At 52.7% G+C, this 18,188-nt stretch overlaps 5 protein-coding genes across 5 annotated transcripts; 1 reads left to right on the top strand and 4 right to left on the bottom strand.

Annotated features, from left to right (window-relative positions):
- Window positions 1-1,383: 1,383 nt before the first annotated feature.
- Window positions 1,384-2,319, bottom strand: PV08_11765 (uncharacterized protein; the record flags this gene model as incomplete). Its single annotated transcript, XM_016386073.1, has 1 exon — window positions 1,384-2,319. The coding sequence occupies one exon, from the start codon at window positions 2,317-2,319 to the stop codon at window positions 1,384-1,386; it is 936 nt and encodes a 311-aa protein (XP_016230205.1).
- Window positions 2,320-3,588: 1,269 nt separating this feature from the next.
- Window positions 3,589-4,769, bottom strand: PV08_11764 (chlorophyll synthesis pathway protein BchC; the record flags this gene model as incomplete). Its single annotated transcript, XM_016386072.1, has 4 exons — window positions 3,589-3,710; window positions 3,767-4,514; window positions 4,570-4,638; window positions 4,692-4,769. The coding sequence occupies 4 exons, from the start codon at window positions 4,767-4,769 to the stop codon at window positions 3,589-3,591; spliced, it is 1,017 nt and encodes a 338-aa protein (XP_016230204.1).
- Window positions 4,770-7,464: 2,695 nt separating this feature from the next.
- Window positions 7,465-11,076, bottom strand: PV08_11763 (uncharacterized protein; the record flags this gene model as incomplete). Its single annotated transcript, XM_016386071.1, has 1 exon — window positions 7,465-11,076. One exon carries the CDS (start codon window positions 11,074-11,076, stop codon window positions 7,465-7,467), a length of 3,612 nt encoding a protein of 1,203 aa, XP_016230203.1.
- Window positions 11,077-12,044: 968 nt separating this feature from the next.
- PV08_11762 (uncharacterized protein) lies at window positions 12,045-13,794 on the bottom strand (the record flags this gene model as incomplete). The annotated part of the gene is made up of 2 exons (XM_016386070.1): window positions 12,045-12,126; window positions 12,176-13,794. 2 exons carry the CDS (start codon window positions 13,792-13,794, stop codon window positions 12,045-12,047), a joined length of 1,701 nt encoding a protein of 566 aa, XP_016230202.1.
- Window positions 13,795-16,011: 2,217 nt separating this feature from the next.
- PV08_11761 (uncharacterized protein) lies at window positions 16,012-17,703 on the top strand (the record flags this gene model as incomplete). The annotated part of the gene is made up of 1 exon (XM_016386069.1): window positions 16,012-17,703. The coding sequence occupies one exon, from the start codon at window positions 16,012-16,014 to the stop codon at window positions 17,701-17,703; it is 1,692 nt and encodes a 563-aa protein (XP_016230201.1).
- Window positions 17,704-18,188: the final 485 nt, after the last annotated feature.

Below are 18,188 nucleotides of genomic sequence, written 5' to 3'. Positions count from 1 at the left end.
ACTACTACTTGGTGCAAAAGGCAAAACGGCGCAAGATACTTTACCCACTTGCTCACGCATCGAACAAATGAAATGGAAAGGGGTGTACTAGGTGGTGATAACCTGCTACTTGGGGAGGCTTGCGTAGGGCGAAAAAAGTCGTTGGACTGCTTGTTCTCTGTCATCACAGCAGGCCACTACTTGCTCCGCCGATGCCAGTTTTCTTTGTTGTGGGACGTGCAGTGCAGTGCAGTGCAGTGCGATGCGATTGAGGAATGGATTATGGCCCGTCAATGATTGCAGAGCGCAGCACGGGCGCGGGAGGTCTGGCTCCAAGCACATGAGTTCCCAACGGCAAAGCAAAATAGGAATCTTTTACTCTCCGTAACAGAGTTTCAGACTGCGAGGCTAGAAATCAAAAAAAATGTTTTGAACCAACCTGTCTCTGTGATAAGTGTAAGGATGCAGCGGCCGACGTTTGTTCCGATCCATCCCTGACCGTTCTGATTATCTGTCGCACAAGGAAGCAGTGAGCGAATGTTGTTTTCAACTATCTCTGCTTGGTTTTTTGTAGGAAGAGAGCAGCGAGCGAGGTTTTGATCCAATCTCTCTTTTGCTACTATAGGAAGAAGCGAGCAGGTGAGCCAGCGAATTCATGTTTCAAGTTCTCATGCTACCCTCTGTGTGTGTTTGTGTGTGGTGCCCCAAGGGCCAAAACACTACAGCTGAACTACTGGAACTTTGGTGGATAAATTGCACTTCTCATTTCGAGGTGGTATGCTATGGAAGAGCTCTCTGCTACTTGACTGTGTTTGCATTTGCATTTCCCCATTCTTCTTTTTCTTCGTCATCTTCCAAAGCAGAGTTCATACTCTTCTTTTTTTGGGGGGCAAAGTTCTCATTTTGTTGGCGGCACCGCATGCAATGCATGTTCAACGCGGTGCAATTGATCAATCTCTTGGAAAAGGAAAAGAAACAGAAAACCCAAGCTCTTTTTTTTTGGTTCTCGATGAAGGAGAAAGATGTCGATTTGTGAAAACGAAAGATCTGGAAAACTCTCCAAAACGCCGAGAAGAGAAAGAGAACGAAAGACCAATGTCATTCGTGTGATGTCGTATAGGTCGTATAGAGTCATGAGTGTTGTTGGATGTCGATGATCAAGTCAATCAGGTCAATCAATAAGTCGACGCTGACGGTAATGGTGATGGTGTTGATCCGACGAGGAAGGTAAGTCAAGTGCAAATGCAAACTTGGTGATGACAACGCAGGACGACGACGACGATGCTGATCGACCTTTGTGGCTGATGTTGGTGCCATGATGATGATGATGATGATGATGATGATGATGATGATGATGATGATGATGATGGCTGGGTAGGTTCGAACCCATACCAAGGTTGGTGTTCATGGTTGAGTTTGAGGTTGAACGACACCAGCAGCATTGAGTTGGGTGATGTCGTTGTATTGTTCGGCGGCATCAAAGGTGATTCCATCAGCCTCCATGTTGTCGTTGAAGTTGAAATACTTGAGGCGGGTCTCTTCCATCCAGTTGTCATAGGCCGCAGTGATATGAGGAGGCTGAGGAAACTCTCCAACCGTGCCCATTTGACAATGGATACTGTCACTGTTCTCTTCGACTGCTGCACGAGCTCTGGCGATGCGCTGTTGCTTGCGTTTGGCTGATCTCTTGCGGATTTCGCGGAGCTTGTTCTCGCAGTGCTCGATCATGGCGACGAGCTTGGTATGCTGATTCCAGAAATCCTTGGAGGTCTTGAAGTCGTACAGCTTTTCACTTGCCTCATGGCACTTGAAGCGCAGGCGGGACTGTTCAGTCATGACGAGGTCGGTGAATTGGTTTCGAGATATGAAGCCAGTGGTGCACAGCTTGCTGGCGGTTTCGGGGATTGTCTTGGACACGCTCTTGAGAAGAGCTTCGTCATTGCGGTCGATGAGGAGAGCCTGGGTGAGTTTGACGTAGGTGTGGAAGGCGCATTGCTCGGCGAGCGCAAGCAGCCAGTGGCCCTGGAGTCGAAGGAGCTCTTTGTAAAAGTTGATCATCTTGACGCCATGGGGTGTGGTCATCATGATTTTTCGCATGGCACCGATGGCGGTCCGCATGTTGTTGTATTCGACGAGTGGGCCAGGTTCCTTGGTGGAGAGGTATCCGACGAATGTGCCATTGGAGACGATGGTCTTCAGAGGGAGAGGTGAGAGGGTGGTGACAAAGTGTGTGAGAGTCTCCTTGTTGTTCTCATAGAGAACCTTGAAGCACGGGTCGAGCGTAAGAGACTTGGTGTTGGCCTTTCGGAATGGAAGGGTGAAGGTGGTGGTAAGAGACATCTTGAGGTCACGAAGAGGCTTGAGCTTTTCTCAACGAGAAGATGGCAAATGGGCAAGAATGGATCAAGGAAGATCAATGGAGTGGTCTGAATATGGGTTATTGTTCGAAACCTGTCATTCAGACGAACGGTGTTGGATTGGGAAAATGTTTGGGAGAAAAGAAGAATAGAAGAGGACGATGGGAAGAGGTATTAATACTTTGCCCAGTCACCGCCTTCTGGCGAGGCTGGGATAGGAGAGCGGCAGGGAACAGAGATTTTGGGCGGTGGTGATGGTGAAAGCTCACTTTATCAGGCAGTGTGAGGGTGGTGTTGATGCTGCGCGGTATGTACATCAGGCCATCCTCCACCTTCGAAATGCGATTTCTCAACGACCACGTCGCCAACAAGTGTCGATCTTTATAGCGAGAATACAACTCATCTTGCGCTACACGACGGGATTTTTCTCGTACTCATTCGGCGCTGTCGCGATATATTTTCATGGTGTTGAGGCCGGGTTCTCATCTCATCCCGGCTTCAACGTGAAGTGGACGACGCGCTCAGAACCACTTCCCCGGGACGCCCCACACCCTGCAGGGGAGGCTGGGGCAGGGATAATTCTTCAGTCCCTCTGACTCGCCATGGATAGTGAATCTGATTGAGTACAGCACGGGATCACGCGTGGTGCGAGGTGCCGCAACGTCGAGAACATGGGATGGAGCAGCGCACTCCACGAAGTCTGCGAACCTCAACTACCGATGTTGACCCGGCTGGTACGGAAGCTCACTCTCGTCAACTGTGTCCCTGGGAATCCATTCTTAAGGTCCTCAGAATACCAAAAGAGCAAATGGCAGAGCGCTCAGAGGCCTCGGGCTGAATAATCGCGACCCAGCTGAGCGAGCAGCAAATCTCCATCGACCGCCATTGGATGAAATGAGAGACATCAGTCCACTCGAAGACGGCCAAATGGCATGACTAGAAGTATTCTAAATGGGACGTCAAGTGTGTTGCAACTTCTGAGAGAGAAAAAATGGAAACAAGGGAGGGACAGCGGCAATGAGGTCGGCGAGATGGAAAGGGAAGCACGCACAATGCAACCTGTGTCTCTCGGCTACAGTCCCATGAGGAGGCGACGGACAAATATCGTGGCTACACCGTCAATTCGCCTGTTTTCCAATCTATTCTTTCTACTCCTACTTCGTCTCCTCTGCTCACTATGTCACAGAAATGGAGGATTTTACCTGCCTCGAAATGACGAGCGCTCGCATTCCTGGCCAACTGAGTTCGCCCTCTAGTCGAACACGATGGCTGCCTTGATGGCGCTCTTGTTCTTCATCGACTCAAGACATTCTGCCCATTGTTCCAGCTTGAAGGTCTTGTTGACAATACCCTTGACCTTGACCTTTCCGCTGTCTACAAGATAACTGTCAGTCAATCCTACCAAAGAGAAGGGAGATTACAACACATACCAAGGTAGTCAATGGCAGCAGGGAACTTGTAGGTCTCGCTGAAGGATCCCAGGATGGTGATCTCGTCACCGAAGATCTTGGAAGGAGGCCAAGTGACGCGGTCCTTGCTGCTATAGACACCATACACGACGAGCTTGCCACCTCTTCGGACATAGTGAATGGCGTCCTCGAGGATCTTGACGCTACCGGTGGCCTCGACGACGATGTCGAATCCGTAGGGGTTCTCGGACTTGAGCTTCTGGAACTGGGCGGCGGGGTCCTTTCGGGACAGGGCGACATACTCGTCGGCAGCGTCAAGAGACTTGGCCAGGTCCATCTTGAGACCCTCGGGAGCGGCAATCACGACGTGGCAACCACCGTTTTGTCTCAGCATCTGGGCCAACACCAGACCCGTGGGTCCCGCACCAAACATGAGCACGCTGGAGCCCATCTTGGGAGCGATCTTGTCCAGACCGTGGGCAGCGCAGGAGGCAGGCTCGAGGAGAGTGGCCTCGACGTCGTTGAGGTTCTTGATGGGGAACACTCTCTTGGCCGGGTAGGCACAGTACTCGGCAAAGCCACCGTCCATGGTGACACCGTGCGCCTGGAAGTCTTCGCAGAGAAGCTCCTCGCCACGACGGCAGTAGAAGCATTCTCCGCAGAGCTCGGAGTTGTCGGCCACCACTCGGTCACCGACACTGAAGCCCTTGACCTTGGATCCAAGACCAGCGACGACACCGACGGTTTCGTGACCAGGGATCAAGGGGAACTATCAGTAACGTCAGCATGGGGGCTCTGAAACCGACAACAAGATTTTTCCATACCTTGGCCAAGAATTCACCCTCATGGATATGCAGGTCAGTACCGCACACACCGCAGGCCTTGACCTTGATCTGTATTTTCTCCCCGTCAGCAAGCTCTTTCGTTGTCTGTTGCACGCACATACCAGGACATCGTTGTCACGGAGCTTGGGGAGGGGGACTTCGACGACGCGGAACTTCTCTGGCTCGTCGTACTCTGCCATGCGGTTAGTCGTGGGTCAAGCATGACAGCTTCATCGTGCGAGGGAGCCATACGCAACGCCTTCATCTTGGTGGGGAGATCTGCAGAGCCCATGTTGACGATTCGAGTCTGGAGGTGACTTGGAGGTGTGTGGTATGGGTTGGGGGAAGGATCTGAGCACAGGTGTACGGTATGCGGGAGGAATATAAGGACAGGACGGTGAGTTTCTGGGAAGTGTGAGGGTTGGAATGGGAAAGAAAACAGTTTCACCGCACGAGGTTGACCGAGGGGCAGATGCTGCCAGCTGGTGCCAGTCGGTGCTTTTGGCGTGGGCGGATGATGCAGCTGCGGGGCGAGACTCGCTGACAGCTCGAACAACTGGTAGGCTGTTTCTGCCTAACTAGAGCCTCCCGAGCACTAGCCCACGAGTCTCAGATCGATCCCCGGACCCCCTAAGACTGGCTGCGTTCCATCTGCTTCTCCCAACCACAGCATGTCGCGTCTGGCCGAGGAACAAGTCGACAACAAACTCAGAGACCTCCTTACACCTTATTAATAAGATTACTATACGCAGTACTGCTCGTTCACGTCTCGAGTGCTGAGGGTGGCTTTGTGTGCCTCCCGTTCCTCCGTTATCTTTATCTCTCTGCGCCCGACGATCCCCGACTTTTTCTGTATGGACGGAAAAGGTTATCTTACCCACCATTTACGCCCAGCACTTTTTTTTGTCTATCTTTGATTTTCTACCTGCGGAGTACCAAGTTACCTGTAGGCGGAAGATAGCTCTAGCGCGTCCGGATGGCTAAGCTCGGTAGTTAGCTCGATGCAGATTACTGTACCCTAATGCAGGTCTCTCTTATTACTTCCTTCCCCCTAACAAGAGTCATCCCATTCTACTGTACAGGACGAAGGTCGCATGCAGTATCAAAATGTCGGTGAGTCTTGGGTACCTACAGTAGGTAGCCAGCATCGACTGGCAAATGTGTGCACGATGGCTCAAGTCCAGGACTCGTAGATACCTGCAGGTACCTACAGACACCGCCACGAAATTCGTTCACGGTCACCGTGTGAGGCAGACACGGGATGTTTTTTCTGACTTGGACTGATGATCAAACAGTCCGAGTCCTCGACCTCGACCTTTCTGTCGTTGTCGAAGAAACAAGCCACGTACGGGGGAGAAACTGTACTGTGTTCGGCGCTAAGTAATTAATAAAACACACACCGACACTGTCACCGACACCGCACACACACGCATCATCTGGTACTGTACATGGACGCCGCCACTAACTAATGACCATCACCACCACGAGCACCACCACCAGCACCCACGGCCACGACCAGCGTAACAAGTGTCCCCCACGCTCTCCGCTAACGCCTGGTGTGTCACAGTCACCCGTACGGAGTATCCGTACCTGGACTTGCAAATGCCAACAGGTGGGTGGGTGGGTTCCAGAAGAAAACAAACGGTGAGGTGAAAACGACGTCGACTGTACTCGTCACCAAAGGTACCGTTCGGCTTTTCGAGTACTCCGTATACTCCGTGTACTCTGTTCGAGTAGACGAGGAGGACGCTTGTCACACCTTCTTCCTTGTCAATGATCCCACTCGCTCTGGTGTGAAGTTTTTCCCTTTTCCACTGTCCCACGCGGGCTGATTATCACCCTTCAAGTATTGTTTGTATACATACCCTTTCTTTGCCCTACCTACCAGGTGCCAGGTACCTACTAACCAGGTAGAAATGTACGGTGAGCGCTGGACTCGAACTGTATGTACTGATCAACTGCTGTACTCCTACCCTCGCCCGTAGTTTCTACTCTTTCAAAAAAGAAAAAGGAGAAAAAAAATAGGGATATACTGTTCGACAAAGGTAGATTCTTAAAAAGCAAAAAAGCAAAAAACCAAGCCCAAAAAAAAATAAAGTCCCCCGCGTGACCCTTTTGTTCTTTTTTTTTTTCTGGGAGAACCTCCCATCCATCATCCACCCAGGGCCTGTCTCCTTCAACTTCGACAGAAATCCGTGGAGGACTCAACTCCTTGCTTTGGCTTCCAACGCTGGCCACAGGCTCACCGAGGTAGGTAACTTGGGCCCTCGAGGCAAATGCAGGTCTAGTCCTAACCAATAACTACAGGTACCTACAGAACTACCTTGACTAAAGTACTGTGCCTGGAACTAACTAAAAACCTCGTCGTGAACCCCGTAAGCTTCGAGGTCCGCTGACACATTTTATTTCTTATTCGGTCCTGCAACACGTACCTCCTCCAACTAGGTTCCTACGGGATAGGTGGGTAGGTACTTTGACTAATATAATTGTATCGCTGAGAGGCCCGGTACACCTTTCCTACGTACCGTTCTGTACCACTTCGTGCTAGACACCTTACGGAGTCTCAAGGGGTAACAAAATCTTTATCGATACATCTGTCGGCATGTGTCTGACCACCTCCGTACGTATCCTCCGAGGTTGTCTCCTCGCTTTCAGAATCCAGTGGAATGCCAATGGTAGACTTGTGAATGTCATAGACCAATATTCATACCAATGCTAAGGTGACTTCAGCCTACCTCCAGATACTGACTTTTCCCCCGTTTCTCCTCGTTGGTTCTGGACCACACCGTAATCCAACTTGGTCAATTCCACCCCTTTGTTCCTAAAATTTATCTCGTCGTTTCAATCATCGGCAGCGTCACGATCAGCAGTCGGGTATCGGCTTCTGACGTTTTCTCACTTCAATCCAAACCCTTCACTTTCCGTAACGGCCGTCCAAAGCTTCTGCTCCAACTTTTGACGACTGCTATATCTGTACAAGCTCAAGGTGTTGAAGCACGTCCTGGCGATCGGAAAGCGCTCAACGCTCGTTCTAGGCGCCCGGCCAAGACCATCCACCTCGTCCTTGGTCCGGAGCAACTGGATGCGAATGATCAGGTTCGTTGCCCCCATGGCGGGAATCCGGTCGCTGCCGGTGATGAAAGTCAGTATCTTTCTCTGGTCGCCTGGACTGGCTCGCCCAAAAAAGTCCCAGAACCAGATGACCTGAGGCTGTTTGTCGGGCGGGCCCTCATTCTTTGGCCATCCTTCATAGGTTGCGACGGCACGGAGGCTGGCAATGTCCAGCGGCTCGTCAGAACCTCGGATCAGCAATTCAATCTCCTCTGGTCGGAACAGCGAAAGCGCATTGCCGCCGCAGACAGTAAAGAAGCCGCGTTTAAAGGGCTCATATTGTCGAGTGACCGACGTATCGAGGAGATAATGGATGTACATATCGACAAAGTCTCGTCGGTTGGCGTTCGTCACCGGCCGCTTCTCTCCGCCCGGGCACAAGGGAACCTGGATTATTTCGCCGTAGCGCTCCATCTCCACAACGAAATCTCGGCAAAACGTCTCTTCGACATCACCGTCAAACTCGAGAAGTTGCCGGAGACCCCGTGCGAGTGCCGGGCGGAATTCTGCCAAATCCTCCAACGTGTAGCTATGGCCAACTCTCGGCGTGGATGAGATTTTGTCCCCCGTCAGCGGGGCCGACGCGAGCATCTTCTTGAAGACGAAAGGAGGAAATGCAATGTCCAGAATGGTCGAATTGTAGATGGCCAGCCCCAAGAGCACCCCGACCAAGAAGAACTGTTCCGAGGATTCGAAGCAGTAAGGGTTGAAGTAACAAAAGTGGGAATCGTCATCGTACACGAAGAGACCGTGGTTGGGGTCGAAGATCTCCCGCACCAAGAGGAGAAACCATTCTTTCCGAAGGCCTCCGGCGTCAACGCCCTCTTCTCCCTGGAAGTCGATGCGCAGACCCTTCTTGATCTCGCTGCCACCAGACCCCACGACCTCGGAAACATTGCGCAGGCTGTCTTCGACCAGGCATTCTCTACGAACCTTCAACACGAGGTATTGGCTGACCGCTTTCCTACTTAGGATGCTGTCGAAGAATGCCTCCTTGGCCTTGAGTTCCATCTGCCTCCGAGCATCGTGTTCAAGGATATGGATCTTGGCGTAGATGCTGAGAAAGAAGGGATACTGGCAAAAGGTAAACTTAGACTTTGATGTCTCCCAGGTCTCAAAATCAGCAACCAAGTCTGCATAATCCAGCATTGTATTGTAGAAGTTGCTGATGGGTACGATCTGACCGTGACGGTTTGCCTGGTGTCTAGCATTTTGACCCGGACTGTGATGCCTTTGGTCGTGGGTATTGTGGGCGTCTTTCTTTCGAGCCGCATGTCCAATGTTTGCTTGAAATAGGAGAGCCATTACCCTCGCTGCGGCTCGAACCTGCCAGTCTTCTCCATACAAGGAGAGTTTAGGCTTGCCCTCGTTGTCGCCGCCCGTTGTAGACGAGGGTCGACCTCCCAGCGCTGCATGGATCTGGGACGCATGTTGCATGCCACTGCCCGAGAAACTGGGAACAAGACCCGCCGTAGGATTGACCGCCTCGTGTACAGGACGCTTTTGGTGCCGTGACAAGCGGTACGTGACGAAACTGCCGACGAGCTCCACAGTGCGTTGAAAGTGGCCATCAGAATATTTGGCAAACCAAGAAACAAGGCACTGGTGTATTTCATTGGACGAGTTAGCCAGAAGGCCTAGAATGCGCTTGATGATCCCTGAATGATGACCAAGGCTTCCAGGCCGGCGACCAGAGCTCGGAATACGTCTGGCTGGGGAGCCTCTTGCTCTATCGTCATTTGGTTTGGCTGACGTAGGTGGGTGTGACAAGGGAGTGCTGGATATCTTCCCAGCTTCAAGTCTTTGCGGAGTCAGCAGTGGGTTCGATAGCAATATCAAAAGAAATCGACAATCTTCTGGATGCTTCAGAGGTTGCCTGGGCCGTTTCAGTAGATTCTCGGTCATTTTCAACAAGCATCGGTGGAGATGAATACGAGATTCGATGATGTCTCGCTGCAGACTCTCGAAGGGTAGCGACTGACAATACTGTTGCACCTTGCCCTCAGCGTGGGACTTCATTTCGCTCCAGCTGTGTTCCCATCCCTCGCCGGCGTATATTATGCAACGATACCACTCGGAGAGCTCCAGCCAGTTGATTCTGGGGTTGCGCGAGCTACTGGAGCCACGAAACTTATCGGGAGAGCGGTCTCGGTGATGAGTTGAGTCGGTTCGCCCCCCTGGTGCTCCCAACCACCAAGATCCATTTTCAGCGACATCTCCCAACAGCAAAGTTTTGGCGTCCAGATCGGACAGGTACACATCTGATTCAAAGTGTGGGGCCGACAGAGGTTCAGACATTTGTCGTCGTTGGTGCGTGCTGGATCCTGTTCTGGCCTTTGACTCCTGCGGAGGTCTTGGAGTCAGGAATGAGTTGTTGAGACTTGCGCACCCGACAAAAGAAGTAGCTATATAATTCTCGACCATGCGGAAGATGTCGTTTGTCGTTCCGGGAGTATTGGACTTTGCATCATGTCCCTTGCTCTCTGGAGGACGGGCTTGCGTTGGGACTGAGCTTGAGAATGGGTCCGAGGAATGTCCTTGAACAAATGGAGGTTGTCCGTTTGACTTTGATTTGAACGCGGTCAAGGTCGACTCTGAGGGGCTCCGTGGTTTCATGGCTGGACCCGGTGAAGGTGGAGGAGAGTCTAGCTCATCATGAAGCTCTCCATAGAGAGCTCCTTCTGGAGAAGTGCCTGCCAGCAAAAATGATTCTTCGACCAGTGAGTGGGATTGCAGCTCAACCGCCTGTTCATGTTCGATGTTTGGTTTGAGAAGTCGTTCGAGATATTCCTTCACGCATCGATCAAGAAGTGATCTTGTCCTTTCCAGGGACAACGTCGATGGTCTACGAGGTAGCCCAGGGCCGTTCGCGCCATCAGTGGCTCCTCCCTCCGGATTAAACTCGAGATCGTTGATCGTCAAACAAGTCGTACATCGGAACACTTTCAATCCTTGAGGCCATCGTACAGTCGAGTCGCAGGTCATGCATTTTCCCGTCACAGGCTGTCGTTCACCACGATGTGCAGATCCTTCAGCAGTGGCCGATTTTTGTTTGTTATCTTCCTGCCGGGTATCTTTGCCACCACTCGACATACCCTCGGGTTCTCCCCGAGCACTGTGCTTCTTCTCGGATCTCTTAGAACCAAATATCGAAGGAAATGGATGACTGAACGACCGGTTGTGGCTGGGCTTGGACGACTCGGGTTCCAGCTGGCCAGGGACAGGCTTTCTCCGAAGACTCGGGATCTCGTAGGTCTCAATGGAGGCAGAGGCGGGAGGTGGAGGTAGAGGGCGATTGAGGTCGGTGGCGCTTTGCCGGCCCTCATTCGGCGTCAGGTTCGTTTGAATGTTTCGTGGGACCGACCGGCCTTTCTGATGCGAGGAAGGAAGCGCCATGAAGAGGAGTCGGAAGCCTCAAGACAACCCTTCGATGGTGGTGTTTGTACTCGTAAGGCTCACAGGACTGCTCATAAGCTTGGGCATGCGGATCCCTTGTTCAGCGAGGAGCAGTTAGCGGACAAGAGTAGGAGAAGCCCAGTCGTTAACGGTAGATGAGGTTCGTCGGAATGCATTCGCCCCCAAGCAGTCAATCACCTGGAATAGTCTCGCAGCCTGGATGGTCGACAAGACCGAGCATATTGTCTGTCACTGGTGCAGACAATGGCAGGAGGGCAGTGGCGAGGGGTAAAAGATGTGACGATGGGATGGGATTGAGATAGAATCGAGGGCTGCAAAGAAACGTCGCAGCAGCCCTCCCTGTTGCGGTTGTCGTCGCCGGCACTGCCGATGAGGGAGGTTGAGATGCGGTGATATACAGGGCAATGTCGGATCGCGGTCAATCCGTTGCCTGGAGCCGTGCAAAGGTGTGGCGTCGAGTCTGAGGCACTCGCCAAGCTGGAGAAACAAGGATGGGGTCTTCGGCAGACACGGCTCTAGGCAAGGTTGGCCTCTGTTTGGGACATTTCCAGGGGCCCTCTAGGGTCTGTAGAATGCCATCTTTGCTTATGCTACGCCCTAGCAATGCCCACTACTTCGTCGCTAGGCTCTAAACACCCCCCGCTCCAGGGCCTAGTGAGCCCTCCACGGGTACTTTCAGCGCCTCAAAAGCTTCGAGCAGGAGCAGACATGTCCCCGTAGCTATTTTGGGAGCACCCTAACTTCTTTAATCAGAGACCAGGTGTTTGATCCCACCACCAGCAGCTCGAATGACCACCTCAATATCTGACAAAGCTCCCTAGATCACCCGTTACATGGTGTCCGTGACTGTGCCAACTCCACCAAGTTGTCCTAGACATGAGACACGCTGCCACGTTATACGACATCGAGGCAATGGATCTGGTGAAGACTCAACGACGAGTGGTCGCTCATTCATCGAGACTATATTCGGCAACTAGCTTGTCTCCTGCCGTGAGACCTGCAAGATACGCCGTTGTCTGCGTGTGACAGCTGCACATGGAGGTCAGCATGTTTCACACCACCGGGACTTAAGACTTACTTGATGGCGATGGGAATGACACTCATATCTGCAATACGGACATTTTGGACACCAAAGACTTTGAAGTCGTGATCAACCACAGCCTCAGCCTCGGTCCTGCCCATTCGCGCCGTGCCCATCATATGCCAGGTGCTGCTAGATGTTTTCTTCCAGAAATCTAGGATATCCTCGTCCGACTCACTCTTGGGAGCAAGGGTCACGGCTACAGTGTCCTTGCTGAACAGAGGACTGTTGACCATTCGCAGTACGTCACGCGTAGCCTCAATAGCGGCGCGCTTGTCGTACGGGTGAGAGAAATAGTTGGCGTCGAACAACAAGGGTTCCCTCGGGTCGGACGACTGGAGCACCGTGGAACCAGAGGACTTCATGTTGAGGTTGAAGACGTAGACGGAAGTGCCCGTGGGTGCATGCTCAGGGTCGAGAAAATGAGGAATATGGGCAGCATTGATAAGATACTCGTAATGAGGTATTGTTGGCTTTTGCAAGTGCTCTTGCTCTGCCGGCGACAAGGCTCGAAACTCAGGTGAGTCATATAAAGATTCCAGCTTCTCATACGCGATACCCAAAGCACAGGCAAACTCTGCCAGCGGTCCTGAACCGTCCTGTTCCCATTGAGCTCGCGCTGCGGCTTGCAGCTCCTTGCTGGCGTAGAACTCCCGTCGTTTGGAAGTATGCTCAGCCCTGTCGTACGACAGCACGATGTGATGGTGGTCCTTCATATGCTTACCAACATGGTCATTCGCCCTCACGATCGGGATGTTGAACTTGGTCAATTGGTCACGAGGACCAATACCTGAGTGCATCAAGATCCTGGGAGTATCGAGAGTACCACAGGACAGGACGATTTCCTTGGTGGCGTGGATAGTCCTGCCCGTAAATGTTTCGATGGCGGTTGCTCGCGTGCCGTCAAAGACCAAACGACGAACTTCGGTATCTGTCAAGACATGAAGGTTACTTGGTGCCCCGATCAAGGCATCGGCAGAAGTGGATCGGACACCGTTGTATGCGCTGCTTGTACAGACGGACAGGCCGATAGGATTGCCAGAGTTGTGGTCGGGGTTCGCCTTTGCGCCGTTTTCGATCCAGATGTCCATGAGGTCCCTGAGAGACTGCTCCCAGGTCCGCGGAAACCCCGTCTGAATGGGACCAGTACGGCCGTGGTCTTTTAGCCGTGGGTTCAAGTACTTTTGCACGTCGTTGGGCACATCTGGTGGAGCGCCGTGGTACGCTTCGATTCTCTTGTATCGCTCCTGAGCATTCGCCCACTCCCACGCATCATCGCCAACAACACGAGCGATCTCGTCATGGTCTTCTTTGGGACCGACCGTCCAGCAGGAGAAGTTGATGGCGGTGCTGCCTCCAAGGCCTTTGCCCCGGTCGTAGTCGACAACATTGCCGTCAAAGCCGTCGACTGGTACAGTCTTGTACGACCAGTTTTGTTCTGGGACCATGCGGTGAAGCCACCTTTCTCCATCAATACGGACGGATTTGGAGTCATTCTTCCCACCCGCTTCGACCAAGAGGACCGATGGAGACTTCTTTGTGTGTGCCAAACGCCATGCAAGGATGGCACCAGCAGCACCCGCGCCCACTACAATGAAGTCGTAGCTGTCGGACATGACTGAGGTCGAGGAGAGTCTGTCGCTAGAATCAAAGCACAGGGCAGTTTATCTCTCAAGAAGAAACCGATGTCAGAGAGCAGAGAGGTGCGACTGTAGGAAGTCGACCGCTTCGAAGGGAGCAGCATGATCCATATGATATATGGTTTGGTTCGCACACCACCGTGGGGGTTGTAGTCAACGTAAAATCAGCACTTGATCACGGCATCCGAGCTTTCTGGCTGACTCGGTGTCTTGGGCTGACGCTTTGCCTGCGTTTGTCAGTCGGTGAGGCTAACGTCTTCGATGTCTAGGACAGCGCGGCACGGTACTCATAGTATCTACAAGGTCGTGCTGACCAAAGAGAAAAGATCGGTATCATCTTGCCTCACGAAGTCGTCGACTCTGTACGGTCGTGGCCAGGTGTCCAGCACAATTGAAAATCGCCGAATGGTTTTTTTCTCATGAGGGAGTCGTTGCAACAGATGGTCGATCGAGGTGAGTATGTGGAATTATCGCACTCTGGCCACTCCTACGGTTGATCCGCCAACCTCGAATACTCTACGGCGTTTGGAGCGATTGTGTGGAGGCTCACATAATCACACCGTCCGCGGAGTAAGGAGGATCTCTTGGCCTCACCAGAGGGCAGCCGGCAGTGTAACCTCGTGCGGGCGAGGGAAAACGAGCGTCAGCCAGAGGATTTGTGTTTCGAAGGAGAAGGCGGTGTCTGGTAAGGGTCGGAAGCGATGACACGACGCGATGGAGAACAGCAGGACCTGAGATTGACAGACCTTTGTCGCTCACTCGAAGAGTTACAACCATTTAAAGCCTAGTAGGTGAATTACAGGAACTGCATATCTGTCCAGGGAGTCATGCTTTCAGGGAATTTGCCGCTCCTGGTCTCTCTGACGAGGGCACGTTGCTTACTGAGTACTGAGGAATTTCCAGCATCACAGTCCACACCAGGAGATGCATGGTGAGATGCGCCCAAAAATTCCTTGGTGCACATTAGATTCCACGAACCGTTCATTAGCAACTTGGACCACCCAGCGATCTGTATATCATCATGCGCTTCAGCTTGTCCACCCGCGGCAACTTCCGGATCTGCCAATCCCGTAGGCGCAGCCTTGTGAGATGGGGGGTGTTCTGCAGGAAACGTCCGGATCTCCCAGCAGGTTCAGCATCGGTGGATGATGGGCGACGCGCTGGTCAGTTTGAGTATCGAACATGTACACAGCACAAACCAGCACAGGGTTGCCTGGCTATACCTGCGCAACTTCATCCTCAACTGCGAGCACAAGAGCCAGATCATGTCAGAAAGCAGAGGTCCTGTACCTGGGAAGGCTTTGCTGGCGACGACACCGTCGGAACAAGCACATGTTCAGGACGGAACTTGACATAACGGATCTCTTGCTGGTAAGCGTGAAGCCATCGGACTTGATCGTGACTCTATATCCGGCACGTTGAAATTGATACAGGTGGACTGCGGCCAGTAGGACGTTGAGAGGAGACGTTGTGTAGGAGCATAAAGGAGATGCGATGCGAATGAATTACCAATTCGCACGAAATGCCACATCATCGTTCGCTGGGCCCATCTTCACTGATAGGCTCAGACTAGGGACGGGTGTTTATCTCCCAAATCGACCCGTCCAGAGATTTATTTCAGCCTCGCGCCCGGCGACAATTCGAGTGCGAGATCCGAATCCGATTTTCCGCCTTTCACCATCACTGGCCAGCACTTCAGGGGCTCCTCGTCACTATGCCGGTCTAAGCGCATCGCGAAAGCACACCATCCCCATCAACAAGCACAACATGTCGGACTCGGGCACAGCTCGACCACCGTGTTCGCGAATCTCCTTTTCCCGCTTCAATCGCGTGCCGGCCACATGTGTGCTCAGCCTCGACCACGTACAAAAGAATCTGCAATCTCCTTCACCGGCGGGTCAAGGTGGAGGGGTATTTCCAGGTGCTAACTGGGCAGCCTGTTTTGGTTTCGGCACGGACATAGTCAACATTGTACAAACATTGGTCATGAGCAGACACAAGGTGCCGGATATCCGAAACCTAGACTCCCAACGATCGCCAGGGTAGCCGGAACGGGGCTTCGAAGGTTCTGCAGGAAGATAGTCTGCTGAATATATACGTCAGGATAGACTGTGTGTTTTTCCCGTCCCTTTCTTCCCTCTGTGGTTATCAATTTTTGCGGCTTCGAGACAGCACACCGAACAAAATGGCGAGATGCTCTCGATAGAGCGAATTCTGTCGCGGCCGGTCGCCAAACCATATCGATCTGGAAAACTCGACCCTTCTATTGCGCCGTATCTCAATGAAAATGGCCATGTCGATTTCGCTCCCGACGACGTCGAAAACCCCAAACAATGGTCCGTCGCACGACGATGGTACATCACCGTGGTGGCCGTCTTGATGGTGGTCAACGCCACTTTCGCGTCGTCCAGTCCGTCAGGTTCTCTTGAAGGGATCTCGGAGCATTTTGGCGTCTCGATGGAAGCGGCCGGCCTTGTCATCACCTTGTTCCTGCTTGGCTATTGTGCAGGGCCCCTGGTCTTCGCACCCCTCTCGGAATTTTATGGCCGACGAGTGGTGTTCCTGGCCACCTTTACGTGCTACAATGCATTTAACTTCCTCTGCGCATTCGCTCCCAACTTTGGATCGCTTCTCGTCGGTCGCCTCCTGTGCGGCACGTTTGCGAGTGCACCGATGACGAACGCGCCGGGAGTCGTGGCCGACATTTGGGGTCCGATCGAGCGAGGCAACGCGATGGCAGTGTTCTCGATAATGACTTTTGTTGGGCCGTCGTTGGGTCCCGTCGTCAGTGGGTTTCTCGAGCTCACGAAAGACTGGAGGTGGAACTTCTATGTCTTGCTCTGGTTCGGCTGGGCCACCGAGCTTCTCATATTCACCATCCCCGAGACACTACCGCCTGTGGTGTTGGTCAACAAAGCTCGAAGGATCCGCGCCACAGGCATTCCAGATTATGCGCACCACAAAGCACCCGTAGAGGCAGACGACAGGGACCTCAAAACGCTGTTCAAAATCGCCCTCATCCGCCCGTGGCAGATTCTCTTCGATCCGATTTCGTTCCTGGTGGCCATCTACCTCTCCATCGTCTACCTTTTACTGTATATGCTGTTCACCATCTACCCCATTGTCTTCGAGCAGAAGCGAGGCTGGAATTCTGGAGTGGGTGAACTCCCCCTTATTGGCAACATAATCGGGTCTTCGTTTGGCGGCGCTTTGATCTTCTACATCTCGGCTCGCGACAAGAAGAAGCTGCTAGCGGGTATTCCTCGCCAACCAGAGGATCGTCTCCCCGTCGCCATGTTTGGCGGCATCGGGTTTGCAATCACCATGTTCTGGTTCGGTTGGACAGGTCAATACAACAGCATCCATTGGATCGTGCCTACCATCGCCGGCGCCTGCTTAGGCTGCATGATCATGTTGATCTTTGTGGGTTACATCAACTACCTCACCGACACTTACCTCATGTACACCGCGAGTGCCATGGCGGCCAACACCATCTGTCGATCTGCATGCGGTTCCGCAGCGCCGCTGTTCACGCAGTACATGTTCAACGCGCTTGATGTAGGCCCTGGAGCGTCTTTGATCGGAGGTGTGGCCTGTCTTTTGGCACCTATCCCTTTTATATTCTACAAGTACGGAAGACTGATTCGGGAAAGGAGCAAGTTTGCTCCGACTCCGTTACGAAGGCCCAACGACGAGGAAAAACAGGACGACGTCGATGTTACACAGGACACGACGCCGAATTCGAGTTCATCCGTCAGTATCGACAGCGGCAGCGGTTCCAGTGTCGAAGCTCCTGGGCCTGAACGTGACCTGCGTCTGGATGCCGCTGACGAGAAGGCAACACAAGGGACGACAAATAGTGAGTTACCGACAAACGAGCGCTGAAGGAACGAGTACGCAAACTGACAGTTCAACAACCACTCCAAACGTCCGCTTACAGAAGCGACATCCGACAGCCACCGTTGGGCAACGTGAATGGCTCTCCTTCGACGAGTCAACACGATGGCGGTGGGTCAATGCAAACAAGAGATCAACAGCCTCGACTTACCTGCGACAATGAGCACCACTATACCGTTATCCATAAGGTTGAACTCGAGTCCAGGAATCGCCGCAGGGACCCTCCGAAGCTTGAACCCACGCGCTGTGCACCATGGCTGCAGCGCATTCCACGAAGAACTGTTTTAATTATCGAGTCATAATCTATTCCAAGGAGAGATTTGATGAGCGTTTGAATTTGCCGCTGTGGGATACAGGACACGAAAGTGTACAGCCACTGGCTTGTGGATATGCATGTTGATGAACCCAGGGTTGGATAAGGCAGGCCTCGTGCTGCGTCAACATCGACTTCACGGGGCTACCAAGTAAACCGA

Source organism: Exophiala spinifera, assembly GCF_000836115.1.
Source record: "Exophiala spinifera strain CBS 89968 unplaced genomic scaffold supercont1.10, whole genome shotgun sequence".
NCBI classification, from domain to species: Eukaryota; Fungi; Ascomycota; class Eurotiomycetes; order Chaetothyriales; family Herpotrichiellaceae; genus Exophiala; species Exophiala spinifera.
This window is presented reverse-complemented; position numbering and strand designations above follow the sequence as displayed.